Below are 23,890 nucleotides of genomic sequence, written 5' to 3'. Positions count from 1 at the left end.
TTACGAGTTTACCGGCAAACCGTCTCTAAAAGTCAGAGTCAACGGCCATTGGATTTCAGTCTGGCTCTCTCGTGGAAAATTCTAATGGGGTTCTTCACCTTTAATTAATTTATTTGTCATGGGACCTAGCTAGTTTATACGTTATAAAATTTTCTACAAATTGCTTTCGCAACTGCTTTTCAAATTATAAAAAAATTGAAATGTTGCACTAGGCAATTACCTCTTCATACAAGCAAACAAACCCATATAATCTTACCAAGTCTTTGTTTCTTCCAAAGAGATTATAGTTGCACATAATCATGAGTCATCTCTTCCCTCCGCCAATTCTCATCTCCATCCTCACCTTCATGATCTGCATCTTGATTGCCGTTCCTGCATCTCAAGGCGATAGTGATAGTGACGAACAGTTCATGTCATGCAACAGCTCTCACTCGTGTGGGGACTTGCAGGATATCGGTTATCCATTCTGGGGAAGCAATATTAGGCCTCAGTATTGTGGTCGCCAAGGTTTCGAGCTCCAATGTCATGACAATGACTATGCTACCATACGAATCGGACATCAAAGTTTTCGAGTTTTAGAGATTAACAATACAAATCCAATCATGAGAATTGTTATAGCTGATTATATAGGTAGAGATTGTCTTGAATCAATTCGGAAATCCAGTATCAGCGACCCTCTATTTAATTACGCTGAGAAGGTTCGAAACCTCAGTTTATTCTATGATTGCTCCGCTGATTTCTCCTCACAGCTGGGCAAAAACAATTATGGTTGTACCTCAGAAGGTGGAGTAGTTATAAGAAGCTTTTACACGATCGACAACTATGATGACTCGCGGCTTCCCAATCTTAGCAACTCATGTTCCCGTGTTATTAAAGTCCCCATACAACCGACACGTCCCAATATTCTTTATCTTACGGAAGGTAAATTGATCGAGGCTCTGAATCAAGGGTTCGAAGTGAGATATGTTGCGGACGATATGCGCTGTTCGACATGTACTTCTTCTCAATCTGGAGGGATATGCGGATCTAATCAGTATTCAGATGAATTTTCGTGCCTTTATCCTCCTCGTCATGGTATGCATCTACGCCCTTCATTTTCTGTATTATCGTTACAAATCTTTTAATCGTCAAAACTTAGGCTCGGTTTGTTTGCCAGTTCATGCGGCTTTGCCAGTCCACGCTGTTTATTTATTAAAAATTAGCTTTAAAAATGATTCCAAACAACTTTCACTTAGAAACTGTGTTTAGAAATTCCTAAACTTTGACAATATTAGACTAACTCAAGTTGAAATGAAGAAGGGCTACTGCATAGTTTACTGGATTCCGAAATTTTATTTCTAACATTTTCCGTATTAGAGGAAATATAACACTCCTTCTTATCTTTTGAATTTTTATTTTTTTAGATTAAATTATAAAGAAATCTAAAACCGGCACGCAGCATAGGTACAATTGACACTAATTTAGCAAGCACAGGTGTCTGAATTTTGAGCTAATTCTAGCTAATTTAAATTTCTAGATTGTTTATTTGATTTTGAATTAGAGTTGGCACAAGTATGCACAACCATGTTTTTGCAATATGCGAATATCTTTTCTGACTCTTATTGCCTCGAATTATTACTCTCGAATTAGGAAATAAAATCATTAAATAATAATAGATTATTTTATTGTAAATTATGTTGAGATAACAAGATAAAAAAAATTAATCATCTAAAAATATTTATTCTTCTTATTATTTATTATATATACACAATAAAAAAAATCTATGCATACAATTTTATATATGTATAAACAAATTTTATTCAATATTATGTCTATTTTAATTATTTGTATTCTTACAATAGTTTAACAGTTAGATTACTAAGCACATACAATTGTTTTTAAAACTCATAGCATTTTTAAAAATAAAATTTACCACAATATTTAACTAATTCTCTTGAGAACTAATTATTTTTACAACACGATTAATGATAATTATTTTAAAAGTTCCAACATTACCAAATTAGCTCTTAACTTCTAAACTACAATAATAAATATTTATAAACATGCTGTAACTTTTAAATGACAACAATCATAGACAATGGCAAATAAGTCTTGAATTGCTTTGATCGATTAAGAAACTTCCGTGTAGCTACAAATTGGACCAAAACTTATTAAAAGGGACCGTAGAAATGCAACTTAGGAGCCATCTGTTTTTAACTAACCTCACCCGATTTGCACCAAGCCATACGCTCATTTCAGTGATTTTGGATGCAACACTCGAAAAAGTCAAGAGTCAACTCCCATCGCTTTCTGTCTCTCTCGTGGAAAATTCTAAAGGGGCTCACCTTTAATTAATTTGTTTGTCTGAGCAACTATTTTCTGCGTTTACATAATGAAATTCCACAGATCGCTCTCACAATTTCATTTCAAATTTGAAATTAAGCAAATTAAACCCATATAATCTTACCAAGTCTTCGTTCACCTCAACAAGACGAAGAGACTAGTTGTACAAAATCACGAGGCATCTCTCTTCCCTCCACCAATTCTCAACCCCATCCTTACCTTCATGATCTGCTTCTTGATTGCCGTTACTGCATCTCAAGGCGATGGCGATGTTGACGAACTGTACATGTCGTGCAACAGGCCCACTCGTGTGGGAACTTATGGAATATCTGGTATCCATTCTGGGGAAATAGTAATAAGGCCTTCGTATTGTGGTCCCAACGGTTTCGAGTCCCAATAAATATGAGGAATATACTTATCGTACCATACAAATTAGGGGGACTATATTGAATCTGTTTAACAGTGGAGAACTGATGATAATTGTATGATTATAGAGATAAATATTAAATTTGTACTTACTGCTATAATTTGACAAATATCATCAATGCTCCATGAGGGAGCAGCTCCACCATAGCCATTACCTACAAATTAAGTTTTTAAAATGATTCCAAACAAGTTTCACTTAATGGTAAACCATGTTTAGACACTCCTAAACTTCCACAATATTAGAGTAGCTAATTACTTAAGTTGAAATGAAGAAGGGTTACTGCATAGTTTACTAAATTCTGAATTTCTATTTTCAACATTTTCTCGTGAATTTACTATCTTTAAATCACTCTTTTATCTTTGAAAACCTTAATTTATTCTTTATTTTTGTAAGAACTAAAAAGACAAAAAAAAAAAAAAAATCATCAACCCACTTCTATTTTTTTCTTCTTCTTTTGAACAAAAATGTGAGTAAATTATAATTTTTCAAAAGTAAAGGATTGATTTAAACATAATCAATTTACAAGGGATAATCCGAAATTTATCCTCAGTGGAATTATATGATACTATTTCTTGTCTGTTGAATTTCTAAATTAAATTATAAAGAAATCTAAAAGAGTCCTGAAATATACGTATAATTGACGCTAATTTAGCACGTACAAGTGCCTGAATTTTGAGCTAGTTCTAGCGAATCTAAATTTCTAAATTGTTTAACTTCGAATTAGAGTCAGCACATGAAGTATGCACAACCATATTATTGCAATATGCAGGTATCTGTTCTTTCTGACTCTTTATTCCCTTGATTTATTACTCTTTCAGACAATGGTAGCTGGACATCGAGGTTTGACGTAGGTAATATAACTGATCCATTCTTTTGTTTCTTTTTTCATTTGCAGTTCTTGTTGACACAATGAATAACATCATTTCCATCAACTGTCACTGGGAGAGGGCACTTTTTTTTTTCCTGTGGCCTAGCAGTAAAAGAAACATATAGTTTAATGGGATATTCTACCCTAACCACATAGAGAGCATAATATTACTTAAAAAAGATTTCGAGCCATACTCTTTTGAACGATATTACGTCGAGTCTAAAAATCTTTATATACATATATATAATTCTTGATATGAAATAACAAAACAAAAATGAATCAAATTACTAAAAGAAACTGTGGATCCAAATGCATGTTTAGAAGAAACAGTTGACGTGTCAATTGCTTAGTTGGCAACTGCTGGACCCACTTGCAGAGTTAGTTAAAGCCGGTTGTAACAGCAAACAGACACTGAAGCAGGGTATAAAGTTGATGACCAGAGTAATATGGCAAGATATTTTGTTATTGAATCAGAATTAGGAAGAGTCAAGTAAGACAGAATTGTTCTCTGATACAAGCTGGGTTTATCTTATAATCCCGTGTCGTCAATAAAGCTTGCTGTGGCTATTTCGTTGTGCCGAAGCAAGCTAATCTTGCTGAACTACAAGAAATATCTGGTGTCTTTCTTTAATCTTTAATCAATCTTACTATTTTCAAATCGGTCTTAGGATTAATCTTGATTGACCATTCATTAAAGTTTGTTTACCAATTGATTGAAATTATTTATAAGAAAAGAAAGCATCATAAAACTATTTTAGCTACATAGATAATGACGAGTGTAGAGAATCAACTGTAGTCAGCATCTAATCAATACTTGCTTACTTTTTTTTTTCGGCAGCTTTAGGTGCCGGAATGATGGGAATACTAATCACCTGTGCAATTATTTGTATATTCAGAAAGAAAAGGAACTCATCAATTTTACGGACCGTCTGTTGTAGAAAGGTAACAAAGAGTGATCAAGATATTGAGGCTTTCTTTAGAAATTATGGATCTCTTGCTCCCAAAAGGCACGGCTTTCCAAATGTTAAGAAAATAACTAACTCATTCAAAGACGAGCTCGGTCAAGGAGGTTATGGCCGTGTGTACAAAGGGAAGTTATCTGACGGTCGTCTTGTAGCAGTAAAGCTCCTCAATACATCCAAAGGGAATGGACAAGAATTTATTAATGAGGTTGCAAGCATCAGTAGAACATCCCACGTTAATGTTATCACATTACTGGGTTTTTGTTTAGAGGGTAGCAAGAGAGCCCTTATATATGAGTTCATGCCTAATGGATCCCTAGAAAAATTCGTGTACAATGGGAATACTTCGAAGCCTAGTGGTCAGCACTTGGGATGGGACAAAATGTATGAAATCGTTGTAGGCATAGCGAAAGGGCTTGAATACTTGCATCGGGGGTGCAGCACAAGGATTTTGCATTTCGACATAAAACCTCAAAACATTCTCCTTGATGAAGATTTTGTTCCTAAGATCTCAGATTTTGGTCTGGCAAAACTTTGCCTTAAGAAAGAGAGCATCGTGTCGATGTTAGAGGCTAGAGGGACAATCGGCTACATTGCTCCAGAAGTTTTCAATAGAAACTTTGGAGAAGTTTCACACAAGTCCGATGTGTATAGCTACGGAATGATGATTATGGAATTGGTTGGATGCAAAAATTACCGTGATTCTGGCATTGATCATTCTAGCGAGATATACTTTCCCCATTGGATTTACAAGCATGTCCAGCAGGGCAGAGAATTTAAATTGCCTGGTGTTGTGACCGGTGAGGAAAGTGAAATTGTCAAGAAGATGATTATTGTTGGTTTGTGGTGTATCCAGACTCGTCCATCGAATAGGCCGCCCATGAACAGAGTGATAGAAATGTTGCAAGAAAGCAACGAAGCCTTGCAAATCCCACCAACGCCTTTCGTCGATTCTCCTCCACGAGCACCAATAACATCTTCTTCCACCATTTCAACTTCGTGACATAATCATCAAATTATGTACAACAAATGAGGTTATGACATTGTAATTTGTCAAGGTTCTGATTTTTCATGCGAATCAAGTGAAGTTGAATTGCCATTTTGAAAGCTGCTCTGTTCACCATCTCCGTTGACGTGACTTTGGCAATCAAACGCCCAGAACGCACCAGTCAGTTTCTAGGTTGGAAATCAATTTCATATGAAATTTTCTGAGAAATTAATGGTTGATTGCGTGAACTTGAGGAGATACTCTTGAGTAATGGTCTAGTAAGCTACATTCTTTGATGAATTGTACGAATACTTGGCACTGTCTGATTAAGTCGTAGTTGCAAAAATATTTGGTATTGACTGGAAGTTAGGAAAGCGTACCACGTGTCCAATTAGTTACCATATATGATTTAGAGAAGAACTTGTGCGGACTGGGCACATTGTCCGTCCATTGAGATGGCAGCTGTGTATGGATTTCGTCGGTGAGACCCAAAATATCATATCCATTAAAATAAAAAAATGTGTCCCATTGTGAACCAAATAACAGGCCGTCAGTGCGAGGGCTGAAGTCGTACCCTTCTCAATATCAGTTTTCTTTATGATTTATGTTTAAGTTTCGTTATTAACAATTTTTGATAAAAAGGATTTTGGTCGTGAGAAAGAGTACAAAGCACACTTTGCTATGAAAATACTTGTCGGGTTAAGACGAATTGACCAACACTTTAGAGCCCAAACTCAGCTATTTTTCAGATATTATCAATGGTTAAAATCTTTTGACCATAGAAAGAATTTCTAAGATGTTACTGATGGTTAAAATCTTTTGAAGATAAAACAGGGAAACAAAATTGTAGTTTTTCCCACAATTATCTTTCTCCCTAGATTTGCAAGCATTAATTAGTATTCTTCAATAGCAGTAAGTTATTGTCCTCAGAACCCAATAACTATTTCTCCTTAAAGAACAAAATCCAACCTTAGTTGAACTGTATAATGGTCTAGTCCCTACTCCACACACTCGAAGAGATTCGTATCCTATAATCATATCTCTATTATTATAGTGATTGTTTATTTCTCCCTCTATTTAACATTAATACAAAGTCTATCATCAAAGCGGATCAGGGATTCAGGATTCCAAATAAGGAAAGATATTAAAAAAAAACATAAAAAATATCAAATCAAGGTAAATCGGTAATATAAATAAAGTCATATTTTCGAAAATAAGAGCGAGCCCATTTTGAGATCAAGCCCTCCTAGCGCAGCGTAAAAGATGCCAACAATTTCTCCCTTTTATCTGTCTCGTAATTGTGTACAATATACATATTAGTAATTTAAAAAAAAAAAAAGAGTTAGAGATGATAACGTGTACCGTATATTTTGCATAATTACGCAGCGTGATCTTCCTTGCTTGGCCATATCTTCCTCAATTTCATTAAAAGCATCTAAGAGTATCCTGTAAATCAATTTCTACCCTCCAAGCATATCTGCGGAATCAATGTTTCATCTGAAAATCAAATTAATAACCATCTTATAATAAACAGCAGCAAAAATAAATTCTGAAATTCAAAATTAATTCGTTATACGCAAGGAATTAACCTTTGAACTGCTTCCGTAAAGAGGCTGAATTCTTCAACTATACCATGCGCATCATAAGATGGTTAATATTAGTTTTAGGGAAATTATCATTGTACCACCTTTATTTTTTCTTATGTTCATATAACCACTATAAAATTCTAATATATACTTTACACCACCTTTCTTTTCACATTTGTATCAACTAGCCACTTTTGCATTAACACTATTAAATAATTTTAATAAAATGATAATTTTATCCCCAAATAAATTAAAAGACTATTTTATCTTATAAAAACTTTTAAAATTAAAAATTATAATTATAAAAACATCCCTAAATTTAATTAAAAATAAATCCCAAATGGAGGTGCTCAACTGATTTTTACTAAATTTAGATTTTACAAAATTTTAATAATTATTTTTATTAAAAATTATAATTTTACAAAATTTTAATAAAAATAAACGAATTTATTTATTAAAAAATTATAATTTTGTAAACTTTTATTAAAATAACTGAATTTATTTCTTAAAAGAATAAATCCTAAAATTTTAATAATTTATGGGATTTTTATTAAATCCCAAAATTTTGCAATTATTTTTATAATTATAATTTTATATTAAAATATTTTTTATTAAAAATAAAAATTCTAATTTTGGGATTTATTTTTATTAAATTTAGGGATTTTTTTTATCATTATAATTTTTTATTTTTTAAAATTTTTATAAAATAAAATGGTCTTTTAATTTATTTGGGATAAAATTGCCATTTTATTAAAATTATTTAATAATGTTAATGCAAAAGTGGTTAGTTGATACAAATGTGAAAAGAAAGGTGTTGCAAAGTACATGTTAGAATTTTGTAGTGGTTGGATGAACATAAGACAAAATAAAGGTGGTGCAATGATAATTTCTCTTAGTTTTATTCCAAATGCCTAGTGGGGCTCGAAATATGTCTCCAAACCCCAAAAATAAAATTCCACTAATCTATCTCTGTTAAGATAATATAATTGGATTGATTAATACTGATCAAATCTGTTAGTAAGATTAGTTACAACTGCTGACATGTCAGTTGAGTCAGGAAAGTTAATTACATTGTTGAGAGTTTGTTAAAGCGAAGTTACTTAGCTTAACAAATTGTACAGACTCATGCTGATGGTCTGTAGAATGTTCACACTACTAGAAAAATGGTCTTTACTGACACTTGGTTTGTGACACTTTATTACAAAGTATCAGTATTTGTATACATATGGGCCATTTTCCGTGTTTAACACATATGTATCACAAATTAATGATACTATGGTGTCTGTAATTGTGACATCAGAAATCGCTGACACTAAAGTATTAGTAATAAAAATAAAATAATTCTAATCACGTAACAGATGGAATTCGAACCTGGGACCTCGAACATCGAAACATTTAAGTTTAAGAAAAAGACCATTGGTCTTTTTCTTGGTGACACTAAGGTATCAGTAAAAGAAAATAAAATATAAATTTCGTTCCAAACTGATTTTCGAACCCAGGACTTTCCAAAGCCAAAGCATTTAAGTTTAAAATTGGAACCGTTCTGACTTTTTGTTAGTTATGCAACTGAATTAGTAGAATATTATAATTTTAATATGAAGCACTTGAAATGTATTGAGCGCGGCTCACTAAAAATTTTAGCGGGTTTTGGCTGAAAATTTATTAGTAAATAATATATTTTCAGTTAAAAATGGTATCGTTTCACTTAGGAAAATAAAGATAAGTAAAACGCATCGTTTTATACAACCCTAAAACCAAAATCGAAGCTAATTTTTTTCTAAGTCATTCACTCATCAGTCTTTCACCACTCGGTTCTCCTTCTCTGTCAAAGCTAAGTAAACCAAACCCTAAAATCATACCCCTCACTGTAATCAAACTTCGCGTCGATCCCAACCAAGCTCGAAGCAGAGGAATTCATTTCTATCACGATTCGGTTCTCTCTGTCTCTCTCTCTTCACTGCGATAAATTTGTTTATGAAGGTGCCATTTATTCATTTTTATTTATTTTTAATTATTATGTTTCCAATTTACAGTGCCTATTTTCCTCATGCATGTTGTTTTGTTGCGGTTTAACTGTAGAATGAGTTTTAAAATTCTTAGTTTTTTTTTTGTAATCTTGATTGTTTATAATTTGGGACATGGGAAAACCTAACAGAGAGGTAAAGGTAACTGAAGTTGAATTATTGTACTAGAGTCTTTAACTAAGAGTAGTTTTATAAGTACCTGATTCAAATTAGTTTTCTTTCGTCTCTTTCTTTAGTTGCCTTGTCACTGGACTTTGAATTTCATGTACACTTTAACTAGAATTGATGGATACAATGTCAATGTAGATTTGGGTTTTTCTCATTTTCCCCATTTCTCGAAATTGCATTTTAAATTTTGCATGATGCTTTTAATTTTGGGCCTAACTTGTTCCATTTAATTAGCGCTAGATAAAGATACATATTAACAAAGGGTCAATTCATCAATCCTTTCCCTGTAATGCACTTGCTAGACTTAGTATAAATGCAATATCTCACATGCAAACCCTTCAACAACAACAAGTATTGTCCTTAATCTTTTTTTATGTGATTTCCCTTGTACAGCTCTCTGACATAGTAATTAACAATCTGTCACTTTTGAAGAATCACAAAAGTTTACGGTGTAACAGCTGTCTTCATTTGGTAATTCTTTTAAATCACTCACTTACTTTCAATTTATATTATCGTTGTGTTCTAAGTTTTACTTGTACTGAGATGTTTTAAATATTGACATGTATAGTTTTACTTTCGTTTTTGTTGCATAGACTGTTCTGGAATAAAATTTTTTATTCTAATATATACTTTTGTTTGTTCTAATATGAAAAAGAAATTTTGAAAAATGTGGATGTGGCATGTTTTGTTGGCTTGCTGAATGTGTACATGTAAGTTAGATTTGCTGGCTTGGTGAATGTGTACATGTATGCTCTGTTGGCTTGTTGAATGTGTACATGTATGCTCTGTTACGTTGCTGAATACTTAGATATATGCTCTGTTGGGTTGCTGAATGCTTACATATATGCTCTGTTGGGTTGCTGAATGCGTACATATATTTAAGTGACTCTAAACAAATAGAATTTAGATTTATTTTGCAATTTGTATTTTTTAATTTAAACCTAAAGTTTGGAGTTATTTGTGCAATTTAAGTAAACTTATTAAACTAACAACATCTAACAAATGAACAGGTAACAATACAAGTTATGGACAAAACTTGGATATTCTGTGATAGATTGTCTGATGAGTATAGTGATGGGGTTGATGATTTCTTGGAGTTTGCCATTCTTAATTCTGAAAATAGAATGTCAATTAGATGTCCTTGTACTACTTGTTGTAATATGGAGTTTTTGAGTCCTCAACAAGTGAGGCTACATCTATTCAAAAAAGGTTTTCTAGAAAATTATTTAGTTTGGAATTGGCATGGTGAGGTGGACCGGAAACCTACCTCTGTAAAATGCCAAGACCAGCCACAAAATCAACGTTTTAGATGTCCGGATTATAGTTATGTAGATGACATGGTTCATGATGCTTTTGAGCATTGTGATAAAGATCCTAGTTCTTTTAAGAATGTGCTTGAAGATGCTGAAAAGCACCTATATCCGGGTTCAAAGCATTCAAAGTTATCGACTCTAATGAAACTGTACAATATAAAAGGACTTTATGGCTGGTCTGATAGTGGGTTTTCAGTTTTATTGGAAGTGCTTAATGAGATATTGCCAAATGATAATAATTTGCCTAAGTCCATGTATGAGGCCAGAAAAATAATGAAGCTATTAGGCTTAGATTATGAGAAAATACATGCATGTTGAAATGATTGCATTCTTTATAGGAATGAGTTCGAGAATCTTAGTGAATGCCCAAGGTGTGGAGCATCTAGGTGGCAAATAAGAAAAGATGGATAAAAAAAAATTAGAAAGGGGGTCCCTAAAAAGGTGTTATGGTATTTTCCTATAATTCCTAGGTTGAAAAGAATGTTTCAATCACCACAAACTGCTGAGAACTTAACATGGCATGAAAATAAAAGAATTAGAGATGGCAAGCTTCGCCACCCAGCAGATTCACCAGCTTGGCAGTTAATTGACAAGAAATGGCCTGATTTTGCCCAAGAGCCGAGAAATCTTCGGTTCGCTTTATCATCTGATGGGATTAACCCACATAGCACACTTAGCACTACTTATAGTTGTTGGCCTGTTACATTGATAACATATAACCTTCCTTCGTGGTTGTGTATGAAAAGAAAATTTATGATGTTGTCTCTACTGATATTTGGTCCTAAACAACCTGGAAATGACATAGATGTATACCTAGCACCATTGATTGAGGACTTAAAAACCCTATGGGATGTAGGCGTCGATGTGTTTGATGGTTATAGGAAACAAACTTTTAATTTACGAGCTGTGTTGATGTGGACAATTAGTGATTTTCCAGCTTATGGAAACTTGTCTGGGTGTACTGTTAAGCGGTATTATGGTTGTCCAGTTTGTGGGATAAACACATGTGCATGTTGGCTACCGCATAGTCGGAAAATGTCATATATGGGTCATAGGCTGTTTATTGAAAATTCTCCTAAGCCTTTGTCTGGTACAAATATCTTAAACTTGGTGGCTGACATTGACACCAAGTTTGGGAAAAAGGTCTAAAAAAAGCGTAAACGGGGTGAGGTTGAGGGTCACAATAAGGGTAAAGGTGAGGGTAACAGTAAGGGTAACAGTAAGGGTAAAGGTGAGGGTGAGGGTGATGTTGAGGGTAAGGGTGAGGGTGAGTGTGAGGGAGATAGTGAGATTGAAGGTGAGGGTGAGGGTAAAGGGGATGTAGCTCAGTTGCTGTACAAAAAGAGATCAATCTTCTTTGATTTAGAATATTGGGAACATTTGTTAGTTCGCCATCAACTAGATGTGATGCATATTGAGAAAAATGTATGCGAGAGCATCTATGGCACATTACTCCATCAACCAGGGAAAACAAAAGATGGAATTAATGCTAGAAAAGATCTTACACATCCAGACCTTAGAGAAAAAATTAACAAAGCATTGATTGTATTAGCTCCTGATGAACAAAACAAAGTCCTGCCCCCTGCCCCGTACACTTTAAGTAAGAAGGAAAAAAAAAATGTTCTGTGAAACCTTGCAAAGTGTTAAAGTTCCTGATGGCTATTGTTCTAATTTTAGAAATATTATTTCAATGGATGATTGTCGTCTTCATGGGCTTAAGTCTCATGATTGTCATACCTTGTGCAACAACTACTACTATTAGCAATTCGAAATTGTTTACCTCAAAATGTCAGATCTGTCATAATCAGGTTGTGCCTTTTCTTTAATTCTTTGTGTTCTAAGGTAGTAGAGCCCAATTCTCTAGACCAATTGCAAAAAGAACTTACAATCACCTTATACAATTTAGAACAATTTTTCCTACCTGCCTTCTTCGATATAATGGTCCATTTAACAGTCCATCTAGTTGAAGAAGTTAGATTATGTGGCCCGGTTTACCTTCAATAGATGTATCCATTTGAGAGAGAAATGAAACCTATAAAGGGCTATGTACGCAACCGATACCATCCTGAAGGTTGCATTGTAGAGTGCTATATTGCTGAGGAAGCACTTGAATTTTGTGCTGAATACTTTTCAAATTGTAATTCAATCGGACTACCTACTGGTTGTCTAATTGATTTTACAGTCGAAAGGCCACTCGGAGGTGCAAATATTAAGGTGGTTGATGGCCCTACATTGGCGCAAGCGCACCAATGTGTTCTGGTGAACACCCCCGAGATTTAACCATACATAGAGTATGTGACTGAAAATTTGAACCTCTTTTTCGTTAATTTTTTTTCAATTTTAATAATTCTGTTGGTATAATTTTAGGGAGCATTTGGCCTTATTGCAATCAACACACCCTCGTCAATTAAAAAAGCCTTTATGGTTGCCAACCGAGCACTCCCGTACGTTTGCTGATTGGTTGAAACAAAAGGTTAGATTAACTTCATTAGATCTAATAAAAGTATCCAAGTAAAAGCGCACAAACTTTTCTCTTTCAACTAATAATTGTGATTTTATTAATTGAACAATAGGTAACAACTGATAAAGCAAATAATGTAGTGGTTGACGAAAAAGTATGGTCGCTGGCAAACAAACCCCGCTCAAGCGTGGTTACATATGATGGCTACTGTATTAATGGTTTTAATTTTGCTATAAGAGATCGGGACAGCAACCGCATAACACAAAACAGTGGCGTTTATGTAGTTGCTAACACTTTACAGATTTCAAGTTCGAAAGACAAAAATCCTCATTTTGGGGATATGCCTTTTTATGGGGTTGTCAGTGAAATTTGGCAGCTTGATTATCTAGGGGTTAAGAACGTACTTTTCAAGTGCGATTGGGTAGATGATAGAGGGGTTAATGTTGATGAGTTAGGGTTCACTGTAGTCAATTTAGATCGAATAGGCTACAAATCTGACTGTTTCATTCTAGCTCGTCATGCAAAGCAAGTGTTTTATGTGAAAGATCAGTTAGATAATAGTAAATCAATTGTTTGTTCAGTGAGCTCAAAATGTAATTATTCAAATGAGGACTTGTGTGATGGCATCGATGAGTATGCACCATTATCCAACAATTTTCTAGAATATAAGTTAGGTTTGGGTGATGAGGAGTTTGTGTCAGAGTAGTTGTTGATGTTTTTCTTGTAAATATTGGTGCGGAAAATGAATAATCCAACTATTATGCCTTATTACCACTACTTCCCGTAAGTCACCAACAAATTTGTTTTTTATTATTTTATTATTATATTAGGATATTAGATTGGTATGTGGTGCACTCATCCACTTTGATGTATTTACAGGTTTGTTGGAGACATGGCAGAAAAAAAGGAGCCAACATTTGATCCAGATCTAGAAGGCAGACCAAGACGAAACCTTACAAAGAAGAAAGACCTGCATAGAGGAGCTAGTGACGACACTGAGGTTATGTACAATTCCTACGGAGTTCCAGTTGGCAAAAAGAGAAATTATCTGAGGAACTACATTGGGGTGATTGTACGAGAAAGAGTTCCAATTATCTATGATGATTGGAGGAAAGTGCCATTAGACATCAAGGAAACGTTATGGACTCATTTTCAGAAAAAGTTTAAGTTGAGTCTTAAGGCGAAAACCCAAGTGTTGAAGTGGATGGGAATTGCATTAAGGGGCTTTAGATGTAAGTTGGCCAATGAATATATTCTGCCCAATGCAAACAACTTGAGTTCACTGAAAAAACCTCCTCTTGAGTATGAAGGCATTAGAAAAGAAGACTGGAAGAGCTTTGTTGATAAGATTTTATCTGAAGCCTTTCAGGTATGTTTAAAATTATGTTAGTTAGATAATATTATTGAGTTCATGTAACCATTTTAATCAATATCCGCTTTGTGCAGGACAAAAGTAAGGCAGCAAAGGAAAAAAGAGCAAAGAATATGTACAATCATCACTTGGGCAGCACAGGATATGCTGGGTTGTTGCATAAAAGAGTAAGTATAATAACCACTCTATACAAACTTATGACATTTTCAATACAAATAATAGGATGATTCAAACCAGTTTTCAATTCAATTTTTGTTGAATTATTACAGCAGTTGGACCTCGGAGTTACTGAGCGCAAGATTGACCGCAGTGAAGCCTGGTTATTGGCTCATAGGAGAAAAAATGGAACTTATACACCTGAAGTGCAGCAAGTGGCTGAGAGAATTGTAAGTTTCCACCACCACTGTCATTATTTAACTTATTTGTTTTTTTATTCCTAATTTTGATCAAATTATTTTTGTATTTATTTTGTAGAGTGAGCTAAGAAGTCAAGTTGAGCAGGGAACGTTCCAATCCCAAGGACCGAATGATATCCTAGGTGAAGCACTTCAAAAGAAGCCTAATGGAAGTCGGGTGCAAGGATTGGGTCAATTCATCACCCCATCCATGTATTTCAATGTCCCTGACCCCACGGAGTTGGCGCGAGAACGGAGAATGTATCAGGAGAGTTTTCAGTTTATGCAAGCTCAATTAGATCAAATGAATGCAAGGATCAACGCCTGTAACAACACTGAAGTTGGCAGTTCCAACTTTCCTAACTCCAAAGCTGGTTGCAGTGTTAAGATGGAGATAGATCGTCGATCACCCAACAAAGTTACTCCAAAGTCAGTGACTAACAACCCCAAAGCAACTCCAAAGTCAGTGACCAACAACCCCAAAGCTACCCCAAAATCAGTGACCAACAACAACCCCAAAGCTACCCCCAAGTCGGTGACCAAAGTCAGTGACCAATGACCCCACTGTTTGTCCAAAACCTGACAAAAACATCAACACACCTCCCCTGCCATCCCCTGCACAGAATCCACCCCCAGTAGTTTGTGAAGCCACTTCAAAAATCACCCAAAGAAGATCTCCAAGATTAACTCCTTCAAAGAGAAAAGTGGATGGCCAAAGCTCTCCTACAAATGCCGTGGTATATCTATATGAACAGAAACGAACAACAAAGGAACCCGTTGTTGTAAAACCAGTGACAGCAAGGAAACTGGTTCTGAGAAAGAATACTCGTGGAGCTGTGAAAGCAAGAAAAGAGAACAAAAGTTCACAAATGAACATCTTTTCTTTGATGATTGAGAGCTCCCTGCCACGGACGATTATGATTGCCCATGATTTGAAGACTTTTGGTGTCTACTGGGAGAGCAGATTGGACGAGCAGATTTGCAATGAAGTCATTGAGTTTACAGAGCTCTCAAATTCTGTTTTGGAGATATGGATCAAGTAAGAAATAAAAAACTTGATTTATGTTTTTACTATGTTTTCTGATTTTACAAACTGTCATTTATTTATTTCTTATATTCATGCCATGAAAGTTTCTTTTTTTAATAGACACTTGTATGAAGAGATGGATAATGGCAGTGGTGTTATTCCAATTCAATTTGGATGCATAGCTAAGTTACACCCAAGTCAAGCAAGCTACCCAAATAGGTGTTCCTATATTTCAGACCTTTTGGACAAGATTCAAATAGCCCAAATAATTGTCTTCCCATATAACCTAGGGTATAGTTTATTTATTTTTTGTCTATTTTATTTTTTAACATAAATTATTTAAATTTATCTTGTAATCTGTTTTTTTTTTTTTTTTACTTGTTTGTTTAGTGGCCACTGGGTGCTAGTAGCAATTGATATGGTGAGGCGAAAAATTTATTATCTTGATCCATTAGGTGATAATCCTGATGATGAGTTGAAGCAAATGGTGAATGAGTAAGTTTAATTAGTTTACTTAATTCTTTATTAATTTTTTATGTTGTAGATTAATTTGTTGCATCTGTTATTTATTATTTATAGTGGGATAACAATGCATCAAGTGAAGAGTAATAAAAAGAAGGCTGTGCAGTGGGTCTCTGTGAAGGTATTAATGAAACAAAATTATGATTTCCATTGTTACTTCATCAGTATATTTGAAACTAAGTTTTTGTTTTTTTTTTTAGTGTTCGAAACAAGCTGGAACCTTTGAATGTGGTTACTATGTGATGAAGTACATCCAGGATATTGTTTGCGATTTGTGCATTCTTGAAAACAATGTGAGTTTCTCCAGAACTTGTTTAATATTTGTTCGAAGAATGCATTGTGAAATGGATTTTCTTAAGTGAATTGTGAAGATGGTTAAAGATGGTTAATGGGTGAACAGTTTGCTGCTTTATGCTTGAAACTAGCAATATAATCATATCTTGTGCTAGGGATTAGAGGAAGTGTTGTGTATGTTTAGGATAATCACATACACTTCATTTGCCATATTTATTATAGGTAAAAGCTATAACGCTATATACATTTTACTGAATGCATTCAACATGTTTGGAAAAATTAATGCCAATTTTTACTGTGTTCTACTATGTATTTAAGGCACTTTAGTGAAACCAAAATGACTGGAGCTGTTGCATGTACAAATAGAATGCATATAAATCTCAGTGTTCAGTGTTAAAGTATTATTGAGCAATGATTGGACCTGCTGCATGTACAGATATAAAGCATATAAATCCCAGTGCTGAGTGTTAGAAGTAATATTGAGTAAAGCAAATAATATATTATAAATTATCAGCTTCTTAGACAACTTTGGTAACCGTTGTTTGCTATGGTAATACAATTTATTTGCATGTTCTTCAGTTTTGATGTTAATCCTGGCAAACTTAAAAATATATGTTGTTATTGTGTTGTTCTATTTTAGGACATATTTTATAATATATGAATATATTTTGTTGCTTTATTTTTGAAGTTCAAGGGCTGTAATGAGTACACTATGGACGATCTTTCGCAACTTCGCGATTAGTGGGCGATGTATGTTGCAAAGTTACTTATAGCATACAATAATGAGGTAAATTATATTTTTGCTTGTAAATATCAAAGAATTGATTTTTGTAGCATAGTAGCTAATTGATTCTATATACTGCAATTATAGGTGGCAAAGGTGAAGGGAAAGGCAAAGATCAAAGAGTAGATGTACTGATTGTTTCCTGCAAACTGTCATTATATGTTCATGTAAATATTTGACATGTTTTCAAACAATATTTTGGATATTTGTATTACTATTTTATTTGATACCTATTTAAATGTTGGTACGGATATTATATACTTATATTTAAGTATTCAAATTTGTACTTTAGTTTAATTTGAATAGATTTTCTTTGAATACCATTATTTGATTGGCAAAACTAAAAGAATAATGAAAATAATCGAGTAACAACAATAATTTCAGCACCATTTAATCGAAGCCATTAGCGCTAAAAAATGATTCAGCATCATAATATTAGTGATGCTATAGTATTACAAATTGCTGACACTAAAGTATTAGTATCCGTTTATTCTATCATGTCATATCCCAGTGTAAAACAAACTATTGACATGTAATAATTGTTAGTAAATACTATTACTATAGTGTCATAATATTTTGTGATACTATGGTGAAAGTAACTTTTAACAAGTGATCATTCTCAGTAATTACTAATACCATAGTGTCATAAATCTGGTAATTCTATAGTAACAATAATCACTAACACCAATTACAAGTGTCACTATTTTTCTGACTCCCAGATTACTGACACAATTAACAAATGTCAGTAAAAGTAATTTCTGACACTATTCTAAAGTCAGTAAAGACCATTTTTCTAGTAGTGTCAAGACCCAAGTATATATGTAAATGTAATCAGTAAATGCAATAGATTCTAAGGACTAAGATTCAGTTTTATTCACAAAAATCAGTTCAATTTTCTCTGTATGTTCTTCTCATTTTCTCAGCTTCCAAACACAAACCCAGTCTTTAACTTCGTGTAACATTCAATAGTTATACATTTATAATTTCTAGCTATTAGGCATTTTGTTCATCTCTGATTTTCTTCGATATAATATTAATTTTTGCATTGTCCTCCCTTAATAAGATATCTAAATATCGTATTATGGATTAGATCGGTACTATATAACATTAGTAAAATATATTTTATCTAATTTGAACTTAGTAAATGTGCAAAAGGATAATATCATAATTTTATTCCAAAGACGATGCTTAATTTTATTCCGCAGATAATGGAGTTGGTTTGAAATTTTATAGCGAAAGAAAGAGTAAAAAAAAAAAACGTAAAAGTTAAAAATACACATTGACAGTGAAGTGGGTAGCCTATCAATAAATTGTTGCACAACATTTTTATTTATTCATATTAAAAAAATAACGTGCAAAAAAAAATGTCTTGTATGCATTAAGAGAGCTTTTTAGTTTTATTTAAACGGATTAACACTCACACAACTAACAAAGGATAGGATAGTGTACATCATTTTTATTTAATTAAAGATAACATAAATGAGTAGCATTGCACTTATAAAATCCGCAGCCTTCTATGTTACCTACAAAGAGATATTAAACGACATTTTTAAGTGCCGCAACATCACTTCTTTTTCAAAGCACAAACTTTTAATCATAATGTTACGTCATTCATATTCAGCCATTTAACCTATCCTGTTAGGATTTCTCCCATGTTAAAAAACTACAAGAAGATTGAGATTATTATTTACTATATCAACAAAATTAGCCACGACCCAGGACTAAATAAAAGCCTCAACCATAATTATAGGCAGTTTTGAACATTCGTTCTTACCTAAAAATTTCTTATGAAAATAATTAATTATTTCATAAATAATATATATTAATATAAGAAATAAACATCATACTCAACTTAACTTATATAACCAAAAATACCTGCTTTTCCTTGTGCGGTCTTCATAATCTTCCATACATAAAATAACTCTCTCTTTAGTGTAATAAAAAGTAATTAAATGGTTGAGTTCTTGCGAGATCTTGCTTCTAGTTTGATATGGTATTTATAGATAATCAAGTTGCCGATCGAGTGTTACCCTAACCATGATACTTGTGGCATTGCCACTTATCCATAGAACAAAGTTGTGAGTCACGCATTGCAAGCATGCATGTTGCATTGTGACTTGTGTTTGAATGGGCAAAAGCGTGTGGGTGACGCATCGCAAACATGCATATATATGTTTTAGCATTGTGATTGAATAATGGGGGTGAAGGTGCATATGAGAGACACCTACCAAGCATGCGTGTAATTCTTAAAAGGCATAAAAATAATAATAATAACAAACCACAACAACACCATACCTCTATCGGTCTATCCTCTCCTCCTTTTGTAAATTTTAGAAATTAAAAAAAAAAGTTTTAGTGAAGTAAAGAAAAATGTAATACTAGAGATTCAAAAGATTGATTAGAAACTGAAGAATCTCTTCGGTTTTTCTTCGGTTTCCCGCAGTTTCAATTAAATTATAAGAATCTCTACCTATTACTCTTTCTTTTTATAAATTAATTTCTTTTTAGTTAAATTATAATAATATTCAATTTTAGTAAAAAAATCTTAATTGATAAATTAATTATATGAAAATTAGTCTATTTTTTCCAGATATAATTTAAATTAGAGCAGAAAATAAACAAAGAAAGCCTTCATGATTTCCTCCAACGGCTAGTGTTCTTAATAGCAAGTGTTTGTCATTATAGTTTTTATATGCACACACAGACACTCATTTGTATTATCTAACATAATCAATGAAAACGACATCAGTTTTTTTTTTTTTGACCGAAATAACAATTCTTATTCCTTTTTATGGATTTAAAACTCAAGTGTAGCGATCATATGAGGAATGTTGCACCTGTGTAGTTTCTATTTAGCTGTGGGTCTCACTTCACAAGTCCGCTAATCATATTTAAACATATGCAGCATCACTCCATAAGGTGAGCGAAACCACTCACTCGATCAAAATTCTAAAACTCAAAAGTAAAAAGATATATAGGAAAATGAGAATTACCCCATGTTATCTGGAGATCCTAAGCAAAACCTCTTTATGTTATTCCAAACCACTCTAGAGTTATAATGAGATTAACTTTATACATCATTTTACTATTCTACCCATAATCTTGATTAGCCAAAATTTTTAAATATTTTGAGAATATAAATCAAGTAAAATGATTTATATACCCTTAATTATCAAATTTATTTTAATAATAAATTATAAACTTGGACAAAGATTTCAAGTAGAAAAAATGTCATAATTACCCATAATAGTTGTATAAAGTATCCATTTAAATTATAATAACATTTGGTCATATGTGACCATTGAAGCACTACATAAAAGGGAGGCAAATATTGTATGGTCATATTTAAAATTGCAATAACATTTGGCCGTATGTATCCATTGCAATATATGCGTTTGAACATGACAAAAAGATGATAATGGCACCAAAAATATACCACGGTGGGTATATTTATGCATTCATTTTGTTTTATCTTTTGCCATAAAATCCAACAAACTCCATGTTATATAATAAGGTTTCCTCTTCTAAGCACAAATACCATGAGCAAATGACTTAGTACCCTAGTAAATCAAAGCTAAGTTTTCTCCATATTTATTAAACTATTGTAATCATTAAGGATAAATATAAGTTTTTTGTTTGATTTATACTCTCAAAGATATTTAAATTTTATGGCTAACATCAACACCAAGAATAAAATAGTGAAACGATATATAAAGTTAGTATTATTATAACTCTTAAGGGGTTTAAACCCATTTTCAAACATATGAGGGGCTTCAGTTAGTTTCTCTGAAAACCAAGGGCATAATCCTCAATTTTTCTGAGATAAATGTTGTGAAAAATCTTCCACTCAAATAAGAAAACTAGCACAATAGAACGGAAACTTAGGCGGCATTTGTTTTTTAACTCAATGACTTAAAGTGACTTAACTTAATTATTTAAGTTAATTAGAGGTGTTTGTTTTTATAACTTAATGAGACTTTTTAGATAATTTTGACTTAATAAAATAAGCTAATTTTTTTGACTTTTTACTTAATGGGGAAATAAGAATTAAGTCAATTACTTGCTAATCTCAAAAATATCTCTGCTTTATAATTTATTTTTCATATTTATCCCAAAACTCACCCATAGACATTTACCCCACATAAAAATTTCCCTATTTTTTCTTTCTTATATTATATACGATAAAATTTAAAATTTATGGTATTTTATATATTCACTTGAATATAGTTTTACTTATAAATGTTAAAATATTGTGGTATTTAATTTATTATTTATTTGACATTCAAATTTAATAAGGATAAAAATGTAAAAGTACATATTTTCAGCTTTTTAAGTTGAAAAAAAACAAATAACTTAATACTTATTTTCTGACATTCAGACAAAAAAATAAACATATTATTCAGATTCAGACATTCAGATCTATTCAAAATTCAAATTAATTCAGGTCTATTTAGATTTCAGATAAAAAAACAAACGCCACCTTAGTTAGAGCATCCGCAACCTTGATAATAAAACTCAAATTTCATATAGCTAAAATGATTTTAAAAACAATAGAAAATAATGTTTTTCATATTTATGTATCCACATTGATTGACACTTTGCTATATTATCAATAAGATTTTTAACCTTTCTTTGGTGTAAATGCTCGTTTGGTCTCTATATTTTGATTTACGTGTCTGTTTAGTCTCTATATTGTTTAATATGTTACACTCCTATTTTTGCTCTTATTTTCTTTTACAATAGTACCCTTGCAACAATATTCTTAAGGATATTAATGAAAAATGATAATTTATCAAACAAACTTTACAAATCGCATAAAAGTTTACACAAACTTTTATATTATTATTTCACTTTTAGGATTAATTTGGTACATTAATTTTTTTATGAAATAACTATTAGTAAGATTATTGGAAGGATATTAAATATTGCTTTAAGTTGGCTAATATTAAGTTATTTATAGATAATTATTAGTAAGTTGTTACACATATACAAAAAATACTAGTTCTTTCACACTGATGTTTATTAGTTAATTTTCTAATAAACTTTTTTATCGATAAATTAATTAATGTCAAGAATATTGTTGGAAGGGTATTATTGTGAAAATAAAAAAAAATAGGGTAAGATGTAATATATTTAATTGCAGGAGTGTTTTGAGGTACTTTAAAAATTTAATGACTAATGGCCACTTAAATAAAAATATAAGGACTAAATGTACATTTATTATTTTTTTCAAATTTAATTATACTTCTTATCCTCTGTTTGGCATTAAGAAAATTTGCATGAGACCAACTCACGGAGGGTTTTAATTGAGTACGATGGATTAATGGTACCCTGCCACGTGATAGAATAGTGGCTACTGTATTTAGACGTGAATTATGGCTGCTACAGTTAGACTATTGATGAATCACAGAGTAAATTTAATATTTATAAAATCAATGGGTCTCAGAGTAAGATTAGGGCTTACATGATCCTGATCTACGTACCGATGACTTCAGGCATCTAAAATATCTTCTACGCGAATGGACATGTCTGCTCCCTCATACAAACTTATCATCCATTTAAAATCATTCATCAAAGATGACTTGAATTTTACCTTCATCATCTTTGAACCATTCAAACCCAACTGATGATCACATTCAAAAACTAAATTACTAAAAACTTAAACGAATAACTAGTTAACGATTATGTAACTGTAATAATATTAGAGCCATGAATTTTTGGTACAGTACCAACTCATGAAGTGGCATAATAATTTTAGTTAGATGAAACAATCACATGATACACATGATTTATTTTTATTATTTTATATTTTTATTAATCAACCCATACTATAGGAAAAAGAGAGAGAGAGAGAAAGTATGGCAAAAATATAACCCAAATTGATTTTTAGTCCCAACCTTACACGATTCAAACTTAGAGAGTTTGTTGAAGAAAGCTGTTTGAAAACCATTCGGTCAAACTCGTGGGGATAGCATTACGCTTGTTTAAGTTGTTTAAGTGAGACTATTTGCCAAATGAAATCTTGATTCCTTAATGCTTAAGCAATCGAAAATGAAGAGAAACGGTGGAGAGATCATGGCTATCACTGTCAATATTGTCTTGACATAATTTTTGTATTGCATCTTCTATTTTTTTTCCTCAAAGATGTAAGCCACCCCTAGGCGCTGTACTTCATCAATCAAGCGTAACTTGTGAACTGGCTTGTCTGCACTATCCGTTATCATTCTCGTTACCTCTTCATTGAGTGCCTTGTATCAATTGTCTGAAGCACCAAACAAAAAAAAAAATTCAAATTCATACAATATTTTTCAAGCTACATGCAACTTTTTTTTTCTTTCTAAGATAGGGCGTGGATAAAGTATAAATTAGCTTTTTTT

General features: G+C 32.6%; 2 protein-coding genes across 2 annotated transcripts in view; both read left to right on the top strand.

Annotated features, from left to right (window-relative positions):
* Positions 1-172: 172 nt before the first annotated feature.
* The window catches only part of LOC102609569 (LEAF RUST 10 DISEASE-RESISTANCE LOCUS RECEPTOR-LIKE PROTEIN KINASE-like 1.2), a 43,092-nt gene continuing 19,374 nt past the window's right edge, over positions 173-23,890 (top strand). The window contains exon 1 of the mRNA XM_052438015.1: positions 173-921. Within this exon, the coding sequence (XP_052293975.1) occupies positions 300-921 (622 nt within the window). The 5' untranslated portion in view covers positions 173-299. The remainder of the gene's footprint in view (positions 922-23,890) is intronic.
* On the top strand, positions 928-6,021 carry LOC107174250 (LEAF RUST 10 DISEASE-RESISTANCE LOCUS RECEPTOR-LIKE PROTEIN KINASE-like 2.1). Its single transcript, XM_052438017.1, has 3 exons — positions 928-1,074; positions 3,568-3,600; positions 4,456-6,021. Exons 1-3 carry the CDS (start codon positions 978-980, stop codon positions 5,580-5,582), a joined length of 1,257 nt encoding a protein of 418 aa, XP_052293977.1. The 5' UTR covers positions 928-977; the 3' UTR covers positions 5,583-6,021.

The sequence above is a fragment of the Citrus sinensis genome, chromosome 3 (assembly GCF_022201045.2).
Source record: "Citrus sinensis cultivar Valencia sweet orange chromosome 3, DVS_A1.0, whole genome shotgun sequence".
Lineage (NCBI taxonomy): Eukaryota > Viridiplantae > Streptophyta > Magnoliopsida > Sapindales > Rutaceae > Citrus > Citrus sinensis.
The sequence above is the reverse complement of the archived record's forward strand: the minus strand, read 5'-3'. Positions and strand labels throughout refer to the sequence as shown.